The sequence below is a fragment of the Bos indicus genome, chromosome 17 (genome assembly GCF_029378745.1).
Source record: "Bos indicus isolate NIAB-ARS_2022 breed Sahiwal x Tharparkar chromosome 17, NIAB-ARS_B.indTharparkar_mat_pri_1.0, whole genome shotgun sequence".
Classification (NCBI taxonomy): Eukaryota; Metazoa; Chordata; class Mammalia; order Artiodactyla; family Bovidae; genus Bos; species Bos indicus.
In genome coordinates, this window is record NC_091776.1 from 15,753,846 (window position 1) to 15,777,945 (window position 24,100).

General features: G+C 38.7%; 1 protein-coding gene across 5 annotated transcripts in view; it reads left to right on the top strand.

Moving 5' to 3' along the window:
• The window catches only part of INPP4B (inositol polyphosphate-4-phosphatase type II B), a 714,114-nt gene that overhangs the window by 500,292 nt on the left and 189,722 nt on the right, over nucleotides 1–24,100 (top strand). For all 5 annotated transcript variants that reach the window (XM_019977498.2, XM_070769067.1, XM_019977497.2 and 2 more), the window contains 2 exons: nucleotides 19,177–19,307; nucleotides 19,660–19,764. In XM_019977498.2, the coding sequence (XP_019833057.2) occupies nucleotides 19,177–19,307; nucleotides 19,660–19,764 (236 nt within the window). The remainder of the gene's footprint in view (nucleotides 1–19,176; nucleotides 19,308–19,659; nucleotides 19,765–24,100) is intronic.

The window sequence follows — 24,100 nt, forward strand, 5'->3', positions numbered from 1 at the left end:
TAATTTCTATTTTAGTAAATAACATTCACTGTTCAACAGTTCAGTGCAGAAATATAAAATATAAATATTTTATCTTGTCTCACTACATCTATCCATATTCAAGTTCAAGTGTCAGTGTCTCATCATTCTAATTCCACAGCTGCTCCTAAATTCATTTATTTTTTCCATTTTCACTCCTTTCATTCAAATCCCAACCACCATCATTTCTCCCCTGTGATAGCAATATGATAGCCATAACAATCTATTATGGCTTTTCTGGTGGTGACCTTGCTTCCTCAAAATCCATGGTTCACTTTTTTATGGATAAATGATACAAATGAACTTATTTACAAAACAGAAATAGACTCACAGACATAGGAAACAAATTTACGGTTACCAAGGGGTATATTACGGTGGGGTGATTCGGAATTTGGGGATTACCATATACCCACTACTGTATATAAAATAGGTAAACCACAGGTACCAACTGTATAGCACGGGAAACTATAGTCAGTATCTTGTAATAGCCTATAATGGAAAACATCTAAAATAACGATATGTATATAAATAAAACTGCATCACTTTGCGGTACACCTGAAAGTAACACAGGACTTACCTTGTGGTCCAGTGGTTAAAACCCTATGCTTGCATCTCAGGAGGCACAGGTTCAATTGTTGGTTGCAGAACTAAGATCCAGCATTCTGCATGATGTGGCTGAAAAATAATAAAAATTAAATTATAAAGGAAATTAACACAACATTATAAATTAACTATGTGCTGTGCTTAGTCGCTCAGTCGTGTCCGACTCTTTGTGACACCATGGGCTGTAGCCCACCAGGGTCCTCTGTCCATGTGAGTTTCCAGGCAAGAATACTGGAACGGGTAGCCTTTCCCTTCTCCCAGGGGGTCTTCGCAACCCAGGGACCAAACCCAGGTGTCCCTCATTGCAGGTGGATTCTTTACCACCTGAGCCATCAGGGAAGCCTAAGAATACTGGAGTGGGTAGCCTATCCCTTCTCCAGGGGATCTTCCTGACCCAGGAATCAAACCAGTCTCCTGCATTGTAGGTGGATTCTTTTCCAGCTGAGCAATTTAAAAAATAAATAAATAAGAAAAATTCACGATTCCCATTACAGACTCACATAATCAGTTTGAAAATGTAATAATGCAGATTTCCAGCAGGAGTATCAAGGAGACAGCCTTCATGTGTAATCTCTTGAGAGCTAGACTGAAATTATGTGTTGGGAAGGAAAGAGGGGGAGGTTCTTATTACCAAGTATCAGTATAACACCATGCTTCTAAGAAGTTTACTAAATGACTCTGTAATCATGATATAGAAGGGATGTGGCATTATAAAGCAGCCCGGTTCTTTGACCTGGCCTCCTTGAAGGATGTGGGGTGAGGGGAAGACAACTGGTTTACTATGGAGTTATTATAATGGAGATAAAAGGAGAGAGTGACCTGTCGAAGGCAGCACAGAGATCCTAAATGCATAGAAGGTACACGTGCATTCGTGTGCGTCTTTATGTGCACCTTTGCCTGGGTTTATAATGCCTCAAGTTTTACAGTCCCTCAACGTGGGTTGCATGCAGCAAGTTATGTAGGTCTTGCCAAACTACCACCCATAAAATTTTTATAGCTTGTTTTAGTGTTGCTGTGTATTTTATGTTGAGTATTATCTTTGGATTTTGTACTACTTCAAAAGTTTGCTGTGCTTAGTCTACGTGGAAATATGTAGTTACCAGAGGACGTGGTGGAACGTGTGGCACTGAAGCTCTATGACAGCTACACATACCATATTAAATGATGATGGCACACGTGTTTGTTTAGACGGGAGGCTTGGGTGGTCACAGAGTGTTTTGTCAAAAATGTATACTTTTCTACATGATAGTATGATGTCTGAAAACTTATTATGGCACAGCAGTTTTAAGAAATGAAGTATTTCAGTGAAGATGAACCTCATGGTCCATAAAACTCACTAGGAAAAAAATAATTTGATTTATATCATGTGTTTTTCTCCTTTTCTCCTGCTTCATTTCTTCTCTTTGTATATATTTTGTTCATTGGTCCCAGGGGTAAGGAAGGAGAGAAACTTCCTTGTGTATAATTTTGAGAGTCTAAAAGAAAGGATAGGAATAATTTATAACAATTAACTTTTCTTAGGTTTTATTTAAGACATAAACCTTTGTGTGTACTAGGCAGAGAACAGTCCTGTAAATAAACTATAAGACGTCGAACCAAACATTTTAGTAGGAAAAATGTGATAGAATTTGGAACATAACATCTTTAAATAAAAGTTCCTAGCACTTCTTTGAGAGAATGTGAATGCTTTCTCTTAGGTATTAGTGTTTGTAAATATTGTACATATACTAAATTCATGATAATAAAATATTTTTGTCAATGAAGATAAACACCTTTTTGTTTAATACTATATATTTCAAATATTCTATACTCTTCACTTCTTGAGCCATATTACTGACCTATGACAAGTGTATCTATCTATTGAATATCTAATCTTAAATCTATTTCTTGAATACAGTATATTCTTATATATGCAAATAACAGTAAGATACATTGCAATCCCAGGTTTAACCCTGTTTGCTGCACAAAGTTACATTTCAGAGACATGTTCTGTTAATACATGCTCACTTAAATATTATCATATACTATTAAGTGGGTTTTCTAAGCATTATATATAATTTGAAAGAAATGCTGAAGATTTTTAATTTTCTGATCTTGCACCTTATCTTAAAATATGTTGTGACTATTGCATTCAAAAAGATTCATATTATTTCAAACTGATGATGCTACAGGGCTGTCGTTTAAAAATGTTGAAAGCATTCGCTAGGAATTATGAACTAGAACTAAAATATATTCAGATAAATTCTACTTCAGAAGTATCCTCATTGTACAAAAGGTTTTAAGTCGGATTTTACCACCTAGTGAGCCGCCCTGTTCGTGGACGTGGTTGTGTGTGTATTTGTGTTAGTAGCCCAGTCGTGTTCAGCTCTTTGCAACCCCATGGGCTGTAGTCCCCCAGCTACTCTGTCCATGGAATTAAATCATCTCAAGTATAATTTATGTACTGTCTTTCAAAATTTCTCACCACACAAGGTTTCCTCTTTACCCAACCTGTAAGGCAAGCTAGGGCTCCTTACCGTCTACCCACATCTCCAGCCTCACCTATACTTTGTTTATTTTGGCCTGGCTGAAGCACATAACTTTTAAGAGTCTGTTGACATTTGCATCCTTGGATAAAATAAAGGCACACTGAAAATCCTTACTGCCTGAAAGAAACAGTGATTAATGGGAAAAGCAATAGGAGCAGCTATATTGTTTAGGCTTCACAGATAACAAATAAACCTCAAGCTGATGAATCTCATAGATGTTTTATCTCTTCTGCTTTATGTTTCTTCCTGTCTCTCTTGCTTGCTTTCTCTGAGAAAAATGTGAAGTCCTAAAGATCTAACAATGATGCATAAAAATATCCCGTCAGGATTCCGCTATTGACTGCTACCTGATTAGTGTTATTTCTTCTGTTCGTTTTTCTTCATGCAATGCTGACGCACAGTTGGAATACCATGTGGTGTATTATTTATCATAGAAAGCGCATTTGTTCTACCAACTCCTAGTTTTGAGGACAGATGCTGTGTGCCATTAAGTTCATCATTATGGATTCTTGGTATCATTTAATGAGAGGTCCTGGAGAGTGCTTAGTATCACCAAGCTGGCGATAGAAATATGTGTTTTATTTTGCTGTTTGCTATTGTAATAATAGCCCTTCTGGGACAAATAAGGCAAAACTCATTCAGAAGCATGTTTGCCCATTGCACCAGGATTCTTTCCTTCACATGGATTGAGTAGGGGAGAGTGTGGGTTGTGATGATAAAACCCCAGAATTGGAATAATAATAAGTCCAAAATCTCTGTATCTACCACTTGATACACACTTATAATTTTATAAAATTACTTAATCTCTCAATTTTCATTCTTTTTCACTTTTTAGATAATGTTATCATTTGTCCTGCAAGGCTCCTGTAGTAATTAAGTGAATAATCAAGAAACTCTAGCACTTAATGACTACCGTATTTGGTGTGTGTGTGTGTCTGTGTGTGTGTGTGTATAAGTGCAACTCCGGGTTTGAAACCTGACTCTCCAAATCCACAATTTATGTAAGTGTCCTAACATTCAGTTTCCTCAACTGTAAATAAAGGATTAAATAATAAATACACAAAGTTATTGTGAGGTTTAAAATGAGCTGTTGATGAAAAATGACTGGTATATATGTACATGCATGCATGCTCAGTTGCTAGTCATGTCAGATTCTCTATGACCCAGTGGACTGTAGCCCACCAGGCTCCTCTATCCGTGGATTTTCCAGGTAAGAATACTGGACTGGGTTGCCATGCCCTCTTTCAAGGGAGCTTCCCTGCCCAAATATCGAACTGGAGTCTCTTGTATCTCTGGCATTGGCAGGCAGATTCTTTATCCACTATGCCATCTGGGAAGCCTGCGTATGTACACAGGCCTTTAATATGCAGACACCACTCTTGTGCACGCATACTCAGTTGCTAAGACCTGTCTGACTTTGAGACCCAGTGGACTGTAGTCTACCAGGCTCCTCTGTCCATGGGATTTCCCAGGCAAGAATACTGGACTGGGTTGCAGTTTCTTCTCCAGGGGATCTTTCCAACCCAGGGCTCGAACTCACATCCCCTGAATTGACAGGATTCTTTACCATTGAATCACCAGGGAAGCCCCATATACACAGGAGACAGGCAATATAGCAAAACTATTATCACTGTTTTTATCTTGCCTGAATGTTGACAGTGTTTCAGATAGAAAACTGAGTCTATAATATATTTGTAATCTCCTTTAGTTTACTAACTTAGCATACCTCATATATATGTTTACTGTACGGCATTACAAATTCCAAGTGCTCAGAAAAAATGGACTGGGCATGTCTTCTCCCAGAAAACTTGTGTATTTAGAGTTGTGAGTGATTTTGGAATGATAGGCTTCAGATTTATTAGGGCCTCCTGGGACACAGAAAAGGAAGAACTTGTCAATTTTCTTCTTGTACTCTTCCTGGAACCTAGCATAAAACCTGGCATATAATAAGCACTCAGGGATATAATCTTATCCCAAGAACAACTGAAATTGTGAGAGGAGAATGACATGATTACATTCAGAAAAAGGCGGAGAAGTGTGTAGAGGTAAAACAATTTAGGGCATATTGTGGTTGCTTAGGTTTATCATGATGGTGGCTAAGACCTCAGTAGTTGGGGGGAAATGGTGACATGTACAAACATTTGAGTTTTTGTGTTTTTTTTTTTAAATGAGCTGAGCTCAGCAGAGTTTAGTGATGGTTTATATCTGGAAGTAAGGTGTGTAGAATAATTCAAACATTCTGATCTGCATGACTGAAGAGATAAGTATAATTCATTCATGCAGGGCATAGTGGCCAGGCACAAGGTTTAGAAGAAAAAATGGAGCCCTCTGTGGCTCTTAATTGAACCAGTGGCTATTTAAACTTGTTAAAATTTGTTAAAATGAAATGAAATGAAACGTTTGGTTTTTCCATCACCTTAGTCATATTTTAGGTGCTCAGTAGTCACATATGGATAGTAACCACCAACGTTAAATAGCACAACTTTGGAACAGTCCCATCACACAGAGAGCTCTGTTGGACTGCACTCATCGAGGATAACCAGCAGTAGCATCTTTAATGAAGAGCACGAGTAACATAAAATCCTCCTTTCTTCCTGCTCACTGGAATTTAATGTAAAGAATAAGAGGGCTGATATCAAGCTGTATCCTTGTCACCAAAAGGCAAAAGGTTTTCTTGTTTTTTTTTTTTCCCCCAAGTTGAAGGTATACAGATACATGTTCTTGCTGTGATATCTAGTGAGAGTGAGATCATGCTATTTCTAGTGGAGGGTCTCTCTAACAGTGTTGAAAACATGGACATCCTCCCTAAACACTGGGCTTCATCCCAACTTGGCTCCTTACTATCTGAATGACTTTGAGTAGATTACTTATCTTCCTTGAGTCTTAATTTCCTCATTTGTAAAATAAGTACACTACTACTACTACTACTACTACTACTAAGTCGCTTCAGTCGTGTCTGACTCTGTGCTACCCCATAGACGGCAGCCCACCAGGCTCCCCCATCCCTGGGATTCTCCAGGCAAGAACAGTGGAGTGGGTTGCCATTTCCTTCTCCAGTGCATAAAAGTGAAAATTGAAAGTGAAGTCGCTCAGTCGTGTCCGACTCTTTGTGACCCCATGGACTGCAGCCTACCAGGCTCCTCCGTCCATGGGATTTTCCAGGCAAGAATACTGGAGTGGGGTGCCATTGCCTTCTCCGAAAATAAGTATAGTGATAATAATAATAATAGCTACTTCCCTGGACTGTTAGGCATATAGAATGAGTGAACATTTGTTAAGTTCTTATTATCGTACTTGGCATGAATAAGCGTAATAAGCACTACATAAATATTTGTTAAAAAATGGAAATTATATAAGAATTTTGTTCAGTTGTTTGAGATTCCAACATTTCTGGTAGCCAAGGCTGTCTGGTAAGTGCACACTTGAGCAAAACATTTGCACCAGCTTTGCTGACCTGGGTGAAAGTGACATTCAGATGAGCCCCTCACACGGGAGATTCCAATGTTGTCCTCCTACGGAAGGATAACTTTCTTAAGAGAAATCATGCCTGCCTGCTCGTTCGCTCCAGTTGTGTCCGACTCTTTGTGACCCCATGGACCACAGTCAGTCAGGCTCCTCTGTCCATGGGATTTTCCCAGCAAGAACACTGGAGTGAGTTGCCATTTCCTCCTCCAGGGGATGTTCTCGACCCAGGGATGGATCCTGCATCTCCTGCATCTCCTGCATTGCAGGCAGATTCTTTAACTTTTAGCTGCTGAGGAAATCATACTCACTAGGGATTAAAAAGAGAGCAAGATTTGATTCACAAGACCTCACAGTACAAGTCTTGATTCTGCCACTTCCTCACACTATGGCATCAGACAAGTCCCTACATTGCTCACTTATATTCTCGTTTGTCTAGAGCAGTGTTGTTTACTATAAGTTCCACGATGCTGGAAATGCTTTATACTGCACTGCCTACTCTGATAACCATGTGACTGTTGAGCCCTTGAAATGTGCCTAGTGGGATGGAACTTTTTATTTTGTTTATTCTGGACTTTGAAACAATTATATCTGAGGATTGTTGTAAGAAAAAGGAAACAGACACATTCTATACCAAAGTAACCATGATGACCTAGAAAACCTCATGATGTCCCTCAGAGAGCTCTACTGCCAAGAACTATGTGGAATGTCTTGGATTACCATATACCTCTGAAACTGAACTGGGGACATCTACATTCCAGATCCAGGGGTGAGAATTCACAGGGGTAATACCCACAAATGTTTACACTTTCTAAAAGAATGGGCAGGAATTATGGAAAAGTAATGATACTGTGAGCACAAGTTCTTGCTTACTAATCTTTCAGGTACGGTTAGTAATTTTCCTGGCTACCCAAAATGAAAAGACATGTATTAGTATATGTGGATTTAGGATAAACTTCAGATAATATGCCACCACTTTAAGTATAAGTGGAACACTGAGCTTTAAGAAATAAAATAATAATAATAATAAATGACCATGTTTGACAAACTTTGGAGGGTGAGATGTTATTTAGAAATAAATAAACACCAAATCACCTTTATCAGGAACAGAAAATAGACTCTCAGGATAGAATAAAACATGCTCATCATTCCTCATTCTTTTTCTAATGAAGTTACCTAAAATTAAATGATAGAACTTGGCTGGTTATCAGATACAAACAGATTCTGTGATTACAACTAATTCTTGTACTTACCTTGAGTGTATAATACCACAGCCACTTATTTTAATGGCAAGCAAAAACCAGAGTAAATGATCACTCAGAATGTCCAGTCATTTTTTTCCAAACTTTCCTCAGTTTTATGGTATCACCTGACCACTTTATGAAATGAAGCCACCCACCAGTCATTTATGGAGTCTATTCTTCATTGACTATTTTGTATTTAATTTTTTTCCAATAATGGGTAAACTTTTATGACTTCTTTCAGGTTTGACTTGAGGTCTAATTTTACTTAATGAATGAAAGACATTTGGCTATTAAACTTGCCACCCATGTATACCCACATGTAGTTTTAGAGTGTGATAACTACCAAAAGCTCTGTTTAAATTGTGTAGCTATTTTTATTTTACAAAATGGTATTATACAGCTCATTGTGGGAAAATATTTCTATTTGCTTAGATAATAACAATTTCAGATAACATGTTAATGTTTTTCTTACTGGGCTATATCCTTTGGTAGATAAACTTTTATCAGGCTATTTGGTCTTAACTACATTCTTGTAAATGAATTAACTATTATTCTTCGGCATTCTTTCTTACAATAATTACTTTTCAAAATATCAAAGATTTTTGAGTTTACATAACCAGATTTTTTTTTTGGGGGGGGGGTTTACACATAAAATAGATGCTCATGTGTGGAGCCTGACCCCAGGACTAGAGCAATGTTTTGAGTATGTCCCTTAGACAAGCTGAGTGTCTCTGTGGTTACTTTCCTTTTGAAGAAGTCGACAGAGTATTTGTAAAAAAAAAAAAGTCTTGAAAGAGCCTAAACTCTATGCTAGACATTTATATCTCATCACTACCCCCCAACTTCTTTTACCTAAGCAGAGAGAAAGCTTTGTGATGAAAGCTCTACATAGTGTGTTACTCAAGACTGTCTAGAGAAACAGAACCAGTAGGAGGTGTGTGTATGTGTGTCTGTGTGTACTCACCCTAAAATCTTCAGAGTGAGTCAGCAAGCTGGAGACCCAGAAGAGACTGTGATGTAGTTTTAGTCCAAAGGCCAGCAGGCTTGAGACCCAGGAGAAGCCAATGTCCTAGTTCAGAATCAGTCTGGCAAGAGGAGTTCTCTTCTGCTCAGCCCTTTTGTTCTATGTGAGCCTTCAACTTATTGGATGAGACCCACCCAATATAGGGAAGACAATCTGCTTTATTCAGTCTATATTTTTAAATGTTAATATCACTTAAAACACCCTCATAGGCACATCTGCAAATACATTTGACCAAATATCTGATGCCTTGTGGTTCAGCCAAATTGACATACAATTGTCAATTGACTTACATTGCAGTAAGAAATGCAATATGAAGATATATTTCAAATCTTTCTGTATCCCTAAGGAAGAAGTAAAGAAGCCAGGGTTATAAACCTAGACCATATAAGGTTAGAGGACTCAACGGTGGCACATTTATATATTACATGTATCCATTGTATTTAGAGTAGATCTCAGCATTCTGCTTTAGGGTTAGTTTATATTTTGTTGTTGTTCAGTCGCCCAGTTATGTCCAACTCTTTGCAACCCCATGGACTGCAGCACTCCAGGCCTCCCTGTCCCTAACCATCTCCCAGAGTCTGCCCAAGTTCATGTTCATTGCATCGGTGATGCTGTCCAGCCATTTCAGCCTCTGACGCCCTCTAGTCCTTCTGTCCTCAATCTTTCCCAGCATCAGGAACTCTTCCAGTGAGTCAGCTGTTCACGTGAGATGACCAAAATACTGCAGCTTCAGCTTCAGCATCAATCCTTCCAATGAGTATTCAGGGTTGATTTCCCTTAAGATTGATTTAATCTCCTTGCTGTCCAAGGCACTTTCAGGAGTTTTCTCCAGCACCACAATTTGAAGGCATCAATTCTTTAGTGTTCTTCCTTCTTTATGGTCCAGCTCTCCCAACTGTATGTGACCACTAGGAAGACCATAGCCTTGACTGTAGGGTCCTTGACTATACGGACTCAGTTTATAGTGTGACTTTCTCTCAAATATCAGAAAAATCTAAGAACTACAGTCTGCAAGCAGTCCTTTCATTCATTCAGTCAACAGGACTACATTACACACTTTCCATGGACTAAGGACTGTGGTCAAACAAAATGATAACGAAGACAAGTTTTAGCAACTCAAAGACTCAGCGCAAGTTTCCCTGTGTTGGAATTCCCCCTCTTAAATACATTATCAGCAGGCTTTAAAACTATCTTTAAAATAGAAGCTTTAAGTAGATGATAAACTTTCTCCTCTTTTAACTGTTGTTCTATTTTGATAGTCTTAAACCTAGTTTTATTTTTTGCCAGCAGAAATTTTTTTATAGCTCTGTATAATTAGAGAGATTCAGTTAGAGCAGGTGGGTGGCTGGAGCAAGGCAAGGGGTCTGATGTTAGTTTGCTTACTTGGCTTCTCTATTGCCCAACACCCTCCCTGCTCTTTTAGCCATGACACCCAGGGGTGTAAGTAAGGAAGTTTACAACTTTTTTCTGTTTAATTATCTTTTCAATGTTTCATGCATCATATGTGAACATTGTAAGGCAGGTTTGGTTATTTCCCTTTTAGTTTATATGACTCATTTTGTGTTCAGTTATTCCTCTTTATTCTTCCAGGAGTCCTTTGGGTTTTTTGGGGGGGAGGGGGAGGGAGTGGCGAGTGGTCTCATTTTCTCTTTATGTTGTTTAATAGCCTGCATTTCAAGCTTGTTATATACTTCATTGTATGTTTCACATTTTGGAAAATTCAGCAGGTCATAAGAACTTCCAGGAACTACTTGAAATTTTCCTGCAGAGGGAAAGCATGTATTTTTGAAATATTTAAACAAGGCAAGATGAAATAAACCATATAGACAAAAAGTGCCCCATCAGGTTATTTCCAGAGTGCTGTATGAATATTTCATCAACTATCAAGAATGTCAGACTTTACAGTTGAAATGTCAAGAACCATAGAGCATTAGATATTTCTCAAGTAGGCTTTAGCAATCACCTGTCTCCTTTGGAGACTTATTTTATATAATTTGCCTTTTATTTTTGTAGGTAACAAAGTGAAAGTGGATGGATGGCAGTAAGTGCCAAAAGAACTTTAACATGTAACCGGCCTAAGCTTATTAATATTTGAATATTCAGTCTTTTCAACTTTCCATGCCTCGCTATTAGTGTCTTGGAGAATCAGAAGGCGTTAGAGACAAGCTGGAAGATTTGTTTTAAAAATAGAACTTTAGTAACAGTAGAGTAGGGAATTCATAAGAAACTGTATGTTTTCTAGCAGGACAGGAGATTCTCCAGAAAGAAATTTTTGTTTTTTATTGTTGTAGGGTAACAATTGAAAGAGACAGCTTTTTGAAAGCAGAAGCTGTTGTTACTGTGAGTAAAATGATAGTTTATAGATGGGTGAGGAGTGTTTTAAAAAATATTTTTCTATGAATTGAAAATACATTGACAGAGCTCATCACCTTTATCATTGATACCAAAGACTTAGTAAAGATGGGTAACTATGTAATTATAATGTGGATGCCAGATTTCTATTAGGTAAGAGTGGCAACATGCAGGCTGGGCCACAGGGGCCTTATCTATGGGTTTCAGAATACTGGGCACCACTATACACTTGAACACATTTTCGAGATTATTACTGCATACCTAGTTTCCACGCCATTCTAACTGAATGATTCAGAAGCAAAAATTCCCAATTATAACTTATCCTGAGTTCAGGTTTAATATGAAGAGTACATGAAAGATTATAAATGTACTTCTAAAGGTCAATAGGTCCAGGTTGTAAACGCAACTCACTCAACATATATTCTTTGAGTACCTTCAACCAACAAGCCACTGTTTATTCTTTGTTATTTTGTTAATTTGTTATGTATTTCTTTGCCTTTATAGTGCAGAATTTTGTGGGATGAGGAAAGTGTACATGGGGATTATAGTCTAAAAGCCTGATAGTATTCTAGTGACTTCGAGACTAACAAGCAATTCTATTTAGATGCCTCCTTCTGTGAAGCAGCAGGTTTCAAATTGTTTCCTAAATTTCCTTCCAACTGTGACATTGTGTGTTTGTAGTTGTTGTTTTCTTATAGTCTATATCAAAAGGATATCTTAATTCTGGTATCCTATAATTTGGATTATCTAATGGGATTATTTTACAAATGAAGGAGGTACTCATAATTGCTTCATCTCTAACATAAGTTGGTTCAATGACAAATAATGAGGAAAATCAGGAATACAGCACATACCATATACATACACAAAAAGACCTTTTTCATCTATGCTCATAAGTGACTGCTGTGCTTTGGAGCTGTATTTCTGATACACATGTCATTAATATACATAAAAGTCATATACACAAAAATGTATATAATCACTATATATCATATATATATGTATATTTGATGTATGATATAATGGTTATTGGAGAAGGCAATGGCACCCCACTCCAGTACTCTTGCCTGGAAAATCCCATGGACGGAGGAGTCTGGTAGGCTGTAGTCCATGGGGTCGCTAAGAGTCAGGCAGGACTGAGCAACTTCACTTTCACTTTTCACTTTCATGCATTGGAGAAGGAAATGGCAACCCACTCCAGTGTTCTTGCCTGGAGAATCCCAGGGACGGAGAGCCTGGTGGGCTGCCGTCTATGGGGTCACACAGAGTCGGACACGACTGACGTGACTTAGCAGCAGCATAGTGGTTACATATAAATATACATACTTATATAACCACTATGCTGCTGCTAAGTGGTTATATATATATATAATATATAAATAAATATATATAAAGTATATATATAAATTATTCAGTTCAGTTCAGTTCAGTCGTGTCTGACTCTCTGCGACCCCATGAATCGCAGCACGCCAGGCCTCCCTGTCCATCACCAACTCCCGGAGTTCACCCAAACTCATGTCCATCGAGTCAGTGATGCCATCCAGCCATCTCATCCTCTGTCGTCCCCTTCTCCTCCCGCCCCCAATCCCTCCCAGCATCAGAGTCTTTTCCAATGAGTCAACTCTTCGCATGAGGTGGCCAAAGTACTGGAGTTTCAGCTTTAGCATCATTCCTTCCAAAGAAATCCCAGGGCTGATCTCCTTCAGAATGGACTGGTTGGATCTCCTTGCAGTCCAAGGGACTCTCAAGAGTCTTCTCCAACACCACAGTTCAAAAGCATCAATTCTTCGGCACTCAGCCTTCTTCACAGTCCAACTCTCACATCCATACATGACCACAGGAAAAACCATAGCCTTGACTAGACGAACCTTTGTTGGCAAAGTAATGTCTCTGCTTTTGAATATGCTATCTAGGTTGGTCATAACTTTCCTTCCAAGGAGTAAGCATCTTTTAATTTCATGGCTGCAGTCACCATCTGCAGTGATTTTAGAGCCCAGAAAAATAAAGTCTGACACTGTTTCCACTGTTTCCCCATCTATTTCCCATGAAGTATTACATACATACATACATACATACATACATATATATATATATATATATATATATATATATATATATATATAAATCACTAATGGAGAAGCAGAATGTGCTGAATAGAGCCCAAGTAACAAGAACATTTCAAAAGATCCTGTGTTGCAAGCCCTTGGGTGCATGACCACGGAGGTTCAGCCTTGGGCCTGAAAGTATCTGTGGTGAGAAATAGTTTCAGCCTGTGGAAGCTTCAGCAAATCCGGATAAGCCTGTTTCAGCGCAGACCTTTAGGGTTTGAAATGTGCTGGTGCCTCCTGCATCGTCCCAATCTAATACTAGACCCTAGTTAAGAGACACAACTTCTGACGATGGGACACAGCTCTGGCCTGGAGCTGCCCATTATGCAGTGGGTACTGATGTGATCCCACTGTATGATACAGGAGTAAGGTATTGTGAGATGGGAGTGATACGTTTGGAATTTAGCTTAAGCAGATCTGGTAGGTATGAACATACTTCGTAAAGAGCTGTCCCAGAGTCTCATGTCACTGACCTCATGTCAATACCTCTATTTCATGATGCCTCTCTCCCCTTCAGACTTATAGCCCCCTGGAGATCTCATATGATTGACTCATGGAGGAGGAAAGAATTCAGACTCTTAAAGATGGGTCAGCCTCATATTTTAGGTAGATAATGAAGGTTAGTAATGACAAAATCCATCCTGTGGGTAGATCTGAAGAACAGTGTAATTGTTATTCATTTAGAGAGAGAGATGGCTTCAGGCATGGATATATATTGAGTATTAGCAAAGTGAATGATCTGGAAGAAATCAGACTAGAAGATTGGATTCAAGGAGTCTGGACACGGGTATGTGGATTGGGCTTATAGGAGTTAGCACAAATACCTTTATGTCTGAGAGCCATGCTCATCAGAAAACAAATACTTCATAGAAGGCCCTTTACAACCAGATGGACATTATCACCTGCCCATGGATATTGGCCAGACTCTCAGACACCACAGAGTTTGTGAAATAGACTCATGAATAGAATGGCCTTGGTGATAGACACAGGGGTTATACTTGAACCTAAAGGCATGGCCTCCCTCTCCAAGACTGATGTAGCTACTGTTACTGCTAAATTAACATTGCATTAACATTGGCAATGGACTCAAATATTATATCATTCTGTTGGGGAGACTGAGCAACTATTTGGTGTCAGGTCAATTAAGTTGGATCCCTCTGACCTTGGAGAAGGCAACACTTAATACTGGGATATGAAACGGAGTTTGAATGTGTGTTTGCTTTTTCTGCTCACAATGCCACTGCTAGCTCCCACATCTGATGGCTCACAGAATGCCTGATCCAATGATATGCTGTCCCACATGACATTGCTCCAACCAAAGGATACTTGTTACATCAAATGAGCTGCAAACGAGTTTGTAATCACTGCACTCCATTCCGCTACCACCCCCAACCCCTAATCAAAAGCCATTGACCTGATAGAACAGTGGAATCATATTCACCTTGAAAGACTCAGCTAAGGTACCAGCTTGGGCAAAAAACCTCCAGGATGAAGTTTATATACTAAATCAACAGCTCATATCAGATGTTGGGCCTGTCATAGCCAGAATAACCACCCTTAGAAGAAAGGGTGGGCCCTTATATCCAATCACAGTGTCCTACTTGGAGATCTGTGCTTCCTTTCCCTATAACCTTAGACTTTGCCAGTTAGAATACTGATTCTTAGAGTAGGGGCAGAGACAGTTCTGTCAGAGGACCCAGTAAGAGTCCCAGGTAACTGGGAGTTGTGATTGATTTTACATGTGATGTGACTACCATACATTTCTAACTAAATGGACCAGGAGAGATCGTAAAAGGTACTGTGCTCATCACCATGAGGACACAGGGCTACTGTTCACAATCTGAGCAAAGAAAAATATAACTAGAACTCAGAGGTGTTCCGTGTCCAAATGAATGGGAAACTGCCACAACTAAAATTCCATGAAAGAAAGAAAACTAAGAGCCTAATCTCTTGGGATTAAGGTCTAGATAACCTCACAAGGAAGCAACCCAGACCAGCTGAAGTGCCAGTAGAGTCTGAGGCAAATCTGGAATGAGTGGTAGAAAAGATTGGTGATCAACATCAGTTAAGGCCCCCAAATCAGCGAAAGTATCAACTATTGTGCTTGGGGCACTACTTCTCTTTAAATCTTTGGGGAATTGCAACTGGCCATCACTTTGTTATAGTTGTTGTTTTTTAATTTAAATTTATTTATTTTAATTGGAGGCTAATTACTGGCCATCACTTTGAAGGGTTGTACTTGAACTTCCTTCTTGGGGAAGATGAAGGATGTTCTATATGGTATCTGGATTTCATAAAATGATGCAGATGTACCTGAATTATGCAAGAGGTTTGCCTGTCCTGGGCCCAGTTTATGTGCTTTTCTATGCCTGCTCACCCCCAACATGTCTTCAGCTTTTGACCACTTGCTCGATCAAGAGCCACAGCTAATGCCACCACTGTCTCCTTATCTCCTAATTCCATCAGCTTATCGGTCTCCCTTAAGGTGAAGACCAGCCATTGTCATGACCCCAGTGATGTCTGCCATGGAAACATCCAGAGTAAATCTGTATGGCTTTCCATACCAGACCCAGGAAAGTTCTGTCTCCACTGAGATATTACTCCCCAGTGGCTGCCCAGAGGCAGTGGCTGCCCAGTGGCTGCCCACAGATTATACTACTGGAGATATGAAAGAGTTAATGCCCCATGGAGGTCTTTACCAGTGAACTAAAGAAGATGGTAAGGAACTGGTATAAATGACTTTTCCTCCACCTAGAAAATCTTTCCAAAGAGGAGAAATTCCATTATGACTTCTCTGGAGTTGTTCCATGTGGTCAAATAGCCAGCTTTGTTTTCTTGTGAAGTTCTTCCCAGCTCATTAAACAGACCACCTTATGTCTGCTTTTGCTTTTTCCTTTCATCCCTTCTCTTCTTTCCTCCCTCTGGCTGACCTGGAATTGTTTAATCTCAGGCCATGACTTCCAGAGAACCTAGGAGGAGATACAAAGCAAGGCTCTTAAACTCAAAAGTTTTTGCTTATCAATTCAGAATTAAACTGTGGTACAAACAACCCTAGCCTTCCTGATTGAAAAGCTGGCTGATTTTGGTGCACCCAATTATCTTCACTATTTTAATGTATTAATGTTTTTTTTTTTTTTTTTTTTTGGTAGTACTAGTGATAAAGAGCACACCTGCCAATTCAGGAGATGTAAGAGACACGGGTTCAGTCCCTGGGTCAGAAAGATCCCCTGAAGGAGGGCATGGAAACCCACTCAAGTATTCTTGCCTGGAGAATCCCATGGACAGAGGAGCCTGGTGGGCTACATACAGTCCATAGGGTCGCAAAGAGTCGGACACAACTAAAGTGACTTAGCAAGCGTGCGATGTAATTTTTTTCTTTTTTAAAAATCTTACAGTGACTTTCTTTCTCTGCCCCATTTTGTTTTATGCATTTTTCATTGCTCTGGTTCATTACACATTTATTCTATAGTTCTCCTACATTCGAACTTTTATTTTTTAATGCAGAGAAACCTTACGTTGGTTGGTTGTCCCTTTCAGGATGTATATCTATGGAATGTTTTCTTAGGAGAAACATGTAGTGAATGCCAGGTTTCATCTACGTATTCCTGTATATAAGTTTTGACATACTGGAGGAATATAATACATTTTAAACATCAGTTTATAGATTTCCTCCCTGCTTCCCTAAGTCACTCCCTACGGAACACTAAGATTTTCAGGCCACACTTTGTTAGATTTGTCTTAGGCAGGGAGGTATATTCCACCCCAGTATTCCACACCACAGTCAGGGACTTTACAATCACCCCTTCCCTTTCTCACCACTTCCCCTTATAATTGTTATTTCTGATAGAGATTCAGGGACAACATACATTGTAAACCCTTGGTGCATTTATTAGTATTAAACAGGAATACTAAGTTAATATTTCTATTATAACCATATATTGAAAATAAAGCTCAAAATCTTACCTAGTAAGCTGATGTACCGCATTTGCTATGTACCTCATATTTGACCTAATCAGCCGAGTTCTTCTAGACTTGGATTCTTCAGCTTCTTAAATTATGTGTTTGTTTCGGTTGTTGCTACTTTGTCCTGAATTTGAGCACCTGTCATCTGAGTCCACACAGAGAACTTGACTCTAATTCTTCTACCTTCCCTCCTAATCCCCCTTCTGTCATGAACTTCCTTTACTCTAATTTTCCATTGATTAATTACTTCTGTGAATGTTGTGTGATGAAAGCTAATCTATGGAAAAGTTGAGACTGAGATTAATGTTCACAGAAATTATAAAGACCTCAGGTGGAAGATGCAGCAATATTATATTGCATTCCTGCTGAAACAAAGCAAAAGCAGCCACAAGCATTTGAAAGCAAGTCACATTTTTGCACACCATCCATTATTCTTGCATTTAACAGGATGTTAAAGATTCTACATCTTCTGAATTTATTAGCTTGGTATTTAGCATGTTTCACAGCCAAAATAGCAAAGATGGTTCATTATTGCTGGTTAAATTAGCCTCATGAAAATGTTGTTGGTAAAAGGTTACAGAAATGAATGAGAAATCTAACCAAGCAGCATATTAAATCATTTATCATTATAATTTTAAAAGGCATTCTGATGATTTAAATTAACTTGGCTAAAGGGTAGAGAATTAGATAAAAGTTAATAATTAAAACCTAGATGACTTGATTAGGTCTTTTGATAAAGCTGGGGCAAAATATAGGCATATAGTATTTACTTAAATTGTCCTTGGCAGAAATTAAGACCAATAAAATCATACTTGATCATACTATTTATGGGCTTTAAAAGAATTACAGCTATATTATACATAGACTATCTGAATAGCTTCAGACATGGTTAGATAGCTAGTTCCAGATTATTTTATTTTGAATAGTCAAAGCCTAGAATTTAGTTGTTTTTCTATTGAGGTTTAGTATGATTAAAAAAAAAAAAAAAAGCTGAATGGCCTCTCTATATGTTAAGGGTAGTAAGTCTTTGTCATCTTTGTGAAATTTTTTTCAATAAATTGAAAATGTTTTGTTTCTTGATATATAGAACCGTGGGCTTCCCTGGTGACTCAGTGGTAAAGAACCCACCTGCAACGCAGGAGACACGGGTTCAATCCCCAGGTCAGGAAGATCCCCTGGAGGAGGACATGACAACCCACTCCAGTATCAGTTCAGTTCAGTTCAGTCACTCAGTCGTGTCCAACTCTGCGACCTCATGAATTGCAGCACGCCAGGCCTCCCTGTCCATCACCAACTCCTGGAGTTCACCCAAACTCATGTCCATCGAGTCGGTGGTGCCATCCAGCCATCTCATCCTCTGTTGTCCCCTTCTCCTCCTGCCCCTAATCCCTCCCAGCATCAGGGTCTTTTCCAATGAGCCAACTCTTCACATGAGGTGGCCAAAGTATTGGAGTTTCAGCTTCAGCATCAGTTCTTCCAATGAACATCCAGGACTGATCTCCTTTGGGATGAACTGGTTGGATCTCCTTGCAATCCAAGGGACTCTCAAGAGTCTTCTCCAACACCACAATTCAAAGCATCAATTCTTCTTGCCTGGAAAATCCAATGGACAGAGGAGCCTGGTGGGCTATGGTCCATAGGGTCACAAAGAGTCAGAAATGACTGAAGTGACTGAGCATACAGAACTTTTAATTTTTATGTGGGCTAAACGATTCATATCTTCCTTTGTGTTAAAATGATTTTTTTCCTAATAAGCACAAAGTTTTCCTGAAAGGGATGGTCAGTCAATTAGTTTGGCAACCCTGATAAAGCATTTTGTATGTATGGATTTAAGATAAAAATCACTATTTTCTCTTCTTTTCCATACTGAACAGAAACCAGGAGCTAAAAGAACTTGGTGAGCTTTCTCCACACTGGGACAATCTACGAAAAAACGTCCTTACTCACTGTGATCAAATGGTGAATATGTACCAAGACATTCTGACAGAACTCAGCAAGGAAACAGGTGTGAAATCAACGACTTCACATATTCAAAGTGAAATGAATTTCATGTATGTTATGTGAAAGCAATCATAAGTATTATTATGAATGTAGAAAAGCCAAATTTTTTTATTTTCAAGTCTACCATCTTGGCATGAAAAGCAAAGAAGAAAAAATTACACTATTTTCCCTCATGGCGTCATTCTAGGGGTAACAGAATTTTTAAAATTAAATTTCTGAGGGAAAAAAATCAGCTCATGCAGAAAATATTTTTCATCTGAACTTTTACATCAGAGGAACTTTTCAACACCTGTTTGTGCACACACACACACATGCATGTACTTATTTACTAATGATGTTCGATTTTTTCCACCTAGGGTCCTCTTTCAAATCAAGCAGCAGCAAAGGAGAAAAAACATTAGAATTTGTTCCAATAAATCTACATTTGCAAAGAATGCACGTACACAGCCCTCACCTGAAAGGTAGGGATATAGTATTATTTTTCAAATGGACAAATCATGTTGGTGTGTACTTCTTTAAATGGCTTGACTATTGGAAGAATTTAAAATTCTGGCAGTTATACAAGGATGAAGATGAAGCAGTTGAAGCTGATAATGACCTTAAACACTGAAAGAAACCATTAGATTTTCATTGCTGTGTTTGTAAATACGGTGTCTGAACTGAGTTGCCAGTAACTATACAAAATAAGTAATAGCTTCCTTAGGTATTTTCAGCGATTCCTAATAGCTACCCATTGTGCTACTATTTGAATTAGAAAAAAAGGCAAAACAAGACTGGTTCATTTTGTATCTACCCTGAGAAACCAAAGTCCAAAGGTGGACTGACGGACTGCCTCTCTGACCTAGCGGTGACTATCAACAGGGTCACCCCCTTCTCTGGGGAAGTGGGTTTATCAGAAAGTGGTAGACTATTTTGATGTACTCAGTTTTGAGATACATTTTTCAAGAAAATACGTATAAATTTTCATAACATACTTAAATAGCTCTAGAGTGAATGATAAGATGTTGCTGCTTATAATACTGTTTATAATATTATTAAATACACTGTTATATTACATACACTGTTTGTAATAGCCAGGACATGGAAGCAACCTAGATGTCCATCAGCAGATGAATGGATAAGAAAGCTGTGGTACATATACACAATGGAGTATTACTCAGCCATTAAAAAGAATACATTTGAATCAGTTCTGATGAGGTGGATGAAACTGGAGCCTATTATACAGAGTGAAGTAAGCCAGAAGGAAAAACACCAATACAGTATACTAACGCATATATATGGAATTTAGAAAGATGGTAACAATAACCCTGTGTACGAGACAGCAAAAGAGACACTGATGTATAGAACAGTCTTTTGGACTCTGTGGGAGAGGGAGAGGGTGGGATGATTTCGGAGAATGGCATTGAAATATGTATAATATCATATATGAAATGAGTCGCCAGTCTAGGTTTGATGCACGATACTGGATGCTTGGGACTGGTGCACTGGGATGATCCAGAAGGATGGTATGGGGAGGGAGGAGGGAGGAAGGTTTAGGATGGGGAACACATGTATACCTGTGGCAGATTCATTTTGATATATGGCAAAACCAACACAATATTGTAAAGTTAAATAAAATTAAATTAAATTAAAAAAAGATGTTGCTGCTACATAATTCCTTGCCATTTCTCAGTATAACATATATTTTAAGTTTTCTTCTCATTTCCCTTTTTCTTTAACTTACTGCTATATCATTTTTTTGTGAATATTTGGGGGAGCCATCTGCCACTATTTAACAGCAAAAAGACCATATTATGATGTTTGTCAAGCAGCTTGTTAATGATGCCATCCCCATCCATTACCTCTCAAAGCTCTCTCTGTGTGAATAATAAATTCTATGGTCATCCTACTCACCTTCCCAGATAGCCAAACGTTCCTTTAGATTGTCAGTCTTTCATGCTAAGTCTGTCAGCATATCCATACAAACATGCACATGGTCATTCACAGATGCAGCTAAAGAAGCATTCTAACACACAGTTTTGCAGCCATTGTCACAATAGAGGTTCATTCAGTTCAGTCGCTCAGTCATGTCTGACTTTTTGTGACCCCATGGACTGCGGCACACCAGGCTTCCCTGTCCATTACCAGCTCCCGGAGCTTCCTCAAACTCATGTCCATCGAGTCGGTGGTGCCATCCAACCATCTCATCCTCTGTCATCCCCTTCTCCTCCTGCCTTCAATCTTTCCCAGAATCAGGGTCTTTTCAAATGAGTCAGTTCTTCGCATCAGGTGGCCAAAGTATTGGAGTTTCACCTTCAGTCTCAGTCCTTCCAATAAAGATTCAGGACTGATTTCCTTTGAGATGGACTGGTTGGATCTCCTTGCAGTCCAAGAGGCTCCAACAAGAGTCTTCTCCAACACCACAGTTAAAAATAGAGAGGTTAGGCTTTTTTAAAAGTTAAAATAAAATCTGTCGGCTTTAAAATTACCTGAAGTTTTGTAATCAAAAAAATTTGTATAAGTTTGTGCATACTGATTGTCTGTGCACAACCAGCTAACATACAAGTTCAAATGTAATTAAAATCATTGTGACATATGATTGTATTATTGATGTGAGTAGAAGTTGTTCAGTCATGTCCAACTCTTTGCAACTCCCTGGACTATACAGTCCATGGGATTCTCCAGGCCAGGATACTGGAATGGGTAGCTGTTCCCTTCTCCAGGGGATCTTCCCAACCCAGGGATCGAACCCAGGTCTCCCTCATTGCAGGCAGATTCTTTACCAGCTGAGTCACCAGGGAAGCCCATTGTTGTATTATAAATATATTATAATTATATTGATTATTTATATTCAATTATAATTTCATTATCATATACCTTATCAAGTAACTGACATTATAACATGCATCCTGTTCACCAAAAGTTATGTCAAATGAAAGCACTGAATTAAAAGCAAGATGGATTGGCCCTAAGGCATTTGGATACTCTTCCTTGATTACTTGTGTCTATTAATAATTTGAACATAACAACTAATGGTTTTTAAAAATCATCAAAAACAAAGTCATAAAGAAGCTAGGACATTCAAAATCTATCTGGCAACCAACATAATTTTTTTTTTCTAATAGCCAATATGAAGAGACTTTTATGATATAGTAGCAAGTTTATATATTTTGGAGTAAAACAGAATTTCAGCTTTACCACTCTATGTTTGACCTTAAGCCTGTTATTTAATCTTTCTAAGCAGTGTTGTTCCTGTCCTGATTAAGTGAGCTAGAACATGTAAAACATATAGAATCAACAATAATAGTTTTTGTGATACATACGATAGTTGCCATCACTGGAACAAAGCAGATTGTAGTTTTTTCATGACAGTTAAAATTGGAGGAAAGTGATCAGTTTAGAGCCTATTAAGCCACCTCATCGGAGAAGGCAATGGCACCCCACTCCAGTACTCTTGCCGGGAAAATCCCATGGATGGAGGAGCCTGGTGGGCTACAGTCCTTGGGGTTGCAGGGACTTAGCAGCAGCAGCAGCAGCAGCAGCAAGCCACCTCATGGGAAGAGTTGACTCATTGGAAAAGACCCTGATGCTGGGAGGGATTGGGGGCAGGAGGAGAAGGGGACAACAGAGGATGAGATGGCTGGATGGCATCACCAACTCGATGCACATGAGTTTGGGTAAACTCCGGGAGTTGATAATGGACAGGGAGGCCTGGCATACTTCGATTTATGGGGTCACAAAGAGTCGGACACTACTGAGCGACTGAACTGAAGACACACTGAAATCTTCAACTAAAAAAGTAGCCAGATTTAGATAAATGATGATTTAGAGAGGCATTTTGGAAAAATCATCACTTGCAAATTCCATGACAGATGGAATAAAAAGAAGAGAGAAAATGATAACTTGAGTTACAGCTATGGATGGACAGCAGTATCATTAAACCAGATAGTCTGCTGGAGACAAATTGATATGAATTTATACTTAAATATCCGTTCAAATATTTGGTGATGATCCTTAAAATACTAAGGAGGAAAACAAAGAGAAATTATTAGCTAAGCAGCCTTTTACATTCCACTTACTTCTTAAAAACAAAAGAACCATTTACATTATGCTGTTTTTTCCCAGGTTAATATCTGAAGATAGACTAGAGTGAACTGGTATGATACAAGGCATTTAATTATTTAATCATTGTTTCTGCAGTGTAAAAGGAACTGGCAACTAACAAAAAGACATTTGAAAAAGCAAACTAAATTTCTTCTGATTAGTTTAATGAGATATGTATCAGCTGTCCTAACAAGTACCACCAAGCGGGAGTCATAAACAACAGAAATGTAACGACTCACAGTCTGGAGGCTGGGAGTCGAAAATCAAGGTGTTAGCAGAGCCGTGATTCCTCTGAAACTTAATCTTGGCTTAATCTTTAGCTTTCTTTAGTTTTCTTTTTGATATATCACCTGATCCTCAGTCTTTGCCTGTCGTTCCCCTTTATGTCCTTTATATCATCTTCTGTGTCTGCTTCAATGTCCAAATGTCCCCTTTAAAGGACATACTGGATTAGGTCCTGTTGGATTAGGACCTGCTCTAGTGACCTTATTTCAACTTGATTGCATCTGTGAAAACCTTGTTTCCAATTAAGGTCATATTCTAAAATACCTTTTTGAGAGGAGGGTGGGCACAATTCAACCCATAATAAGATATATAAAAGAATTTCTTATTTATGATGACAAATACCAAACAAAGAGTAAAGCTAGATTTTGAAGTTATAGAACTAGGGTGTGCGTGCTCAGTCACTAACTCATGTCCAACTCTTTGGGACCC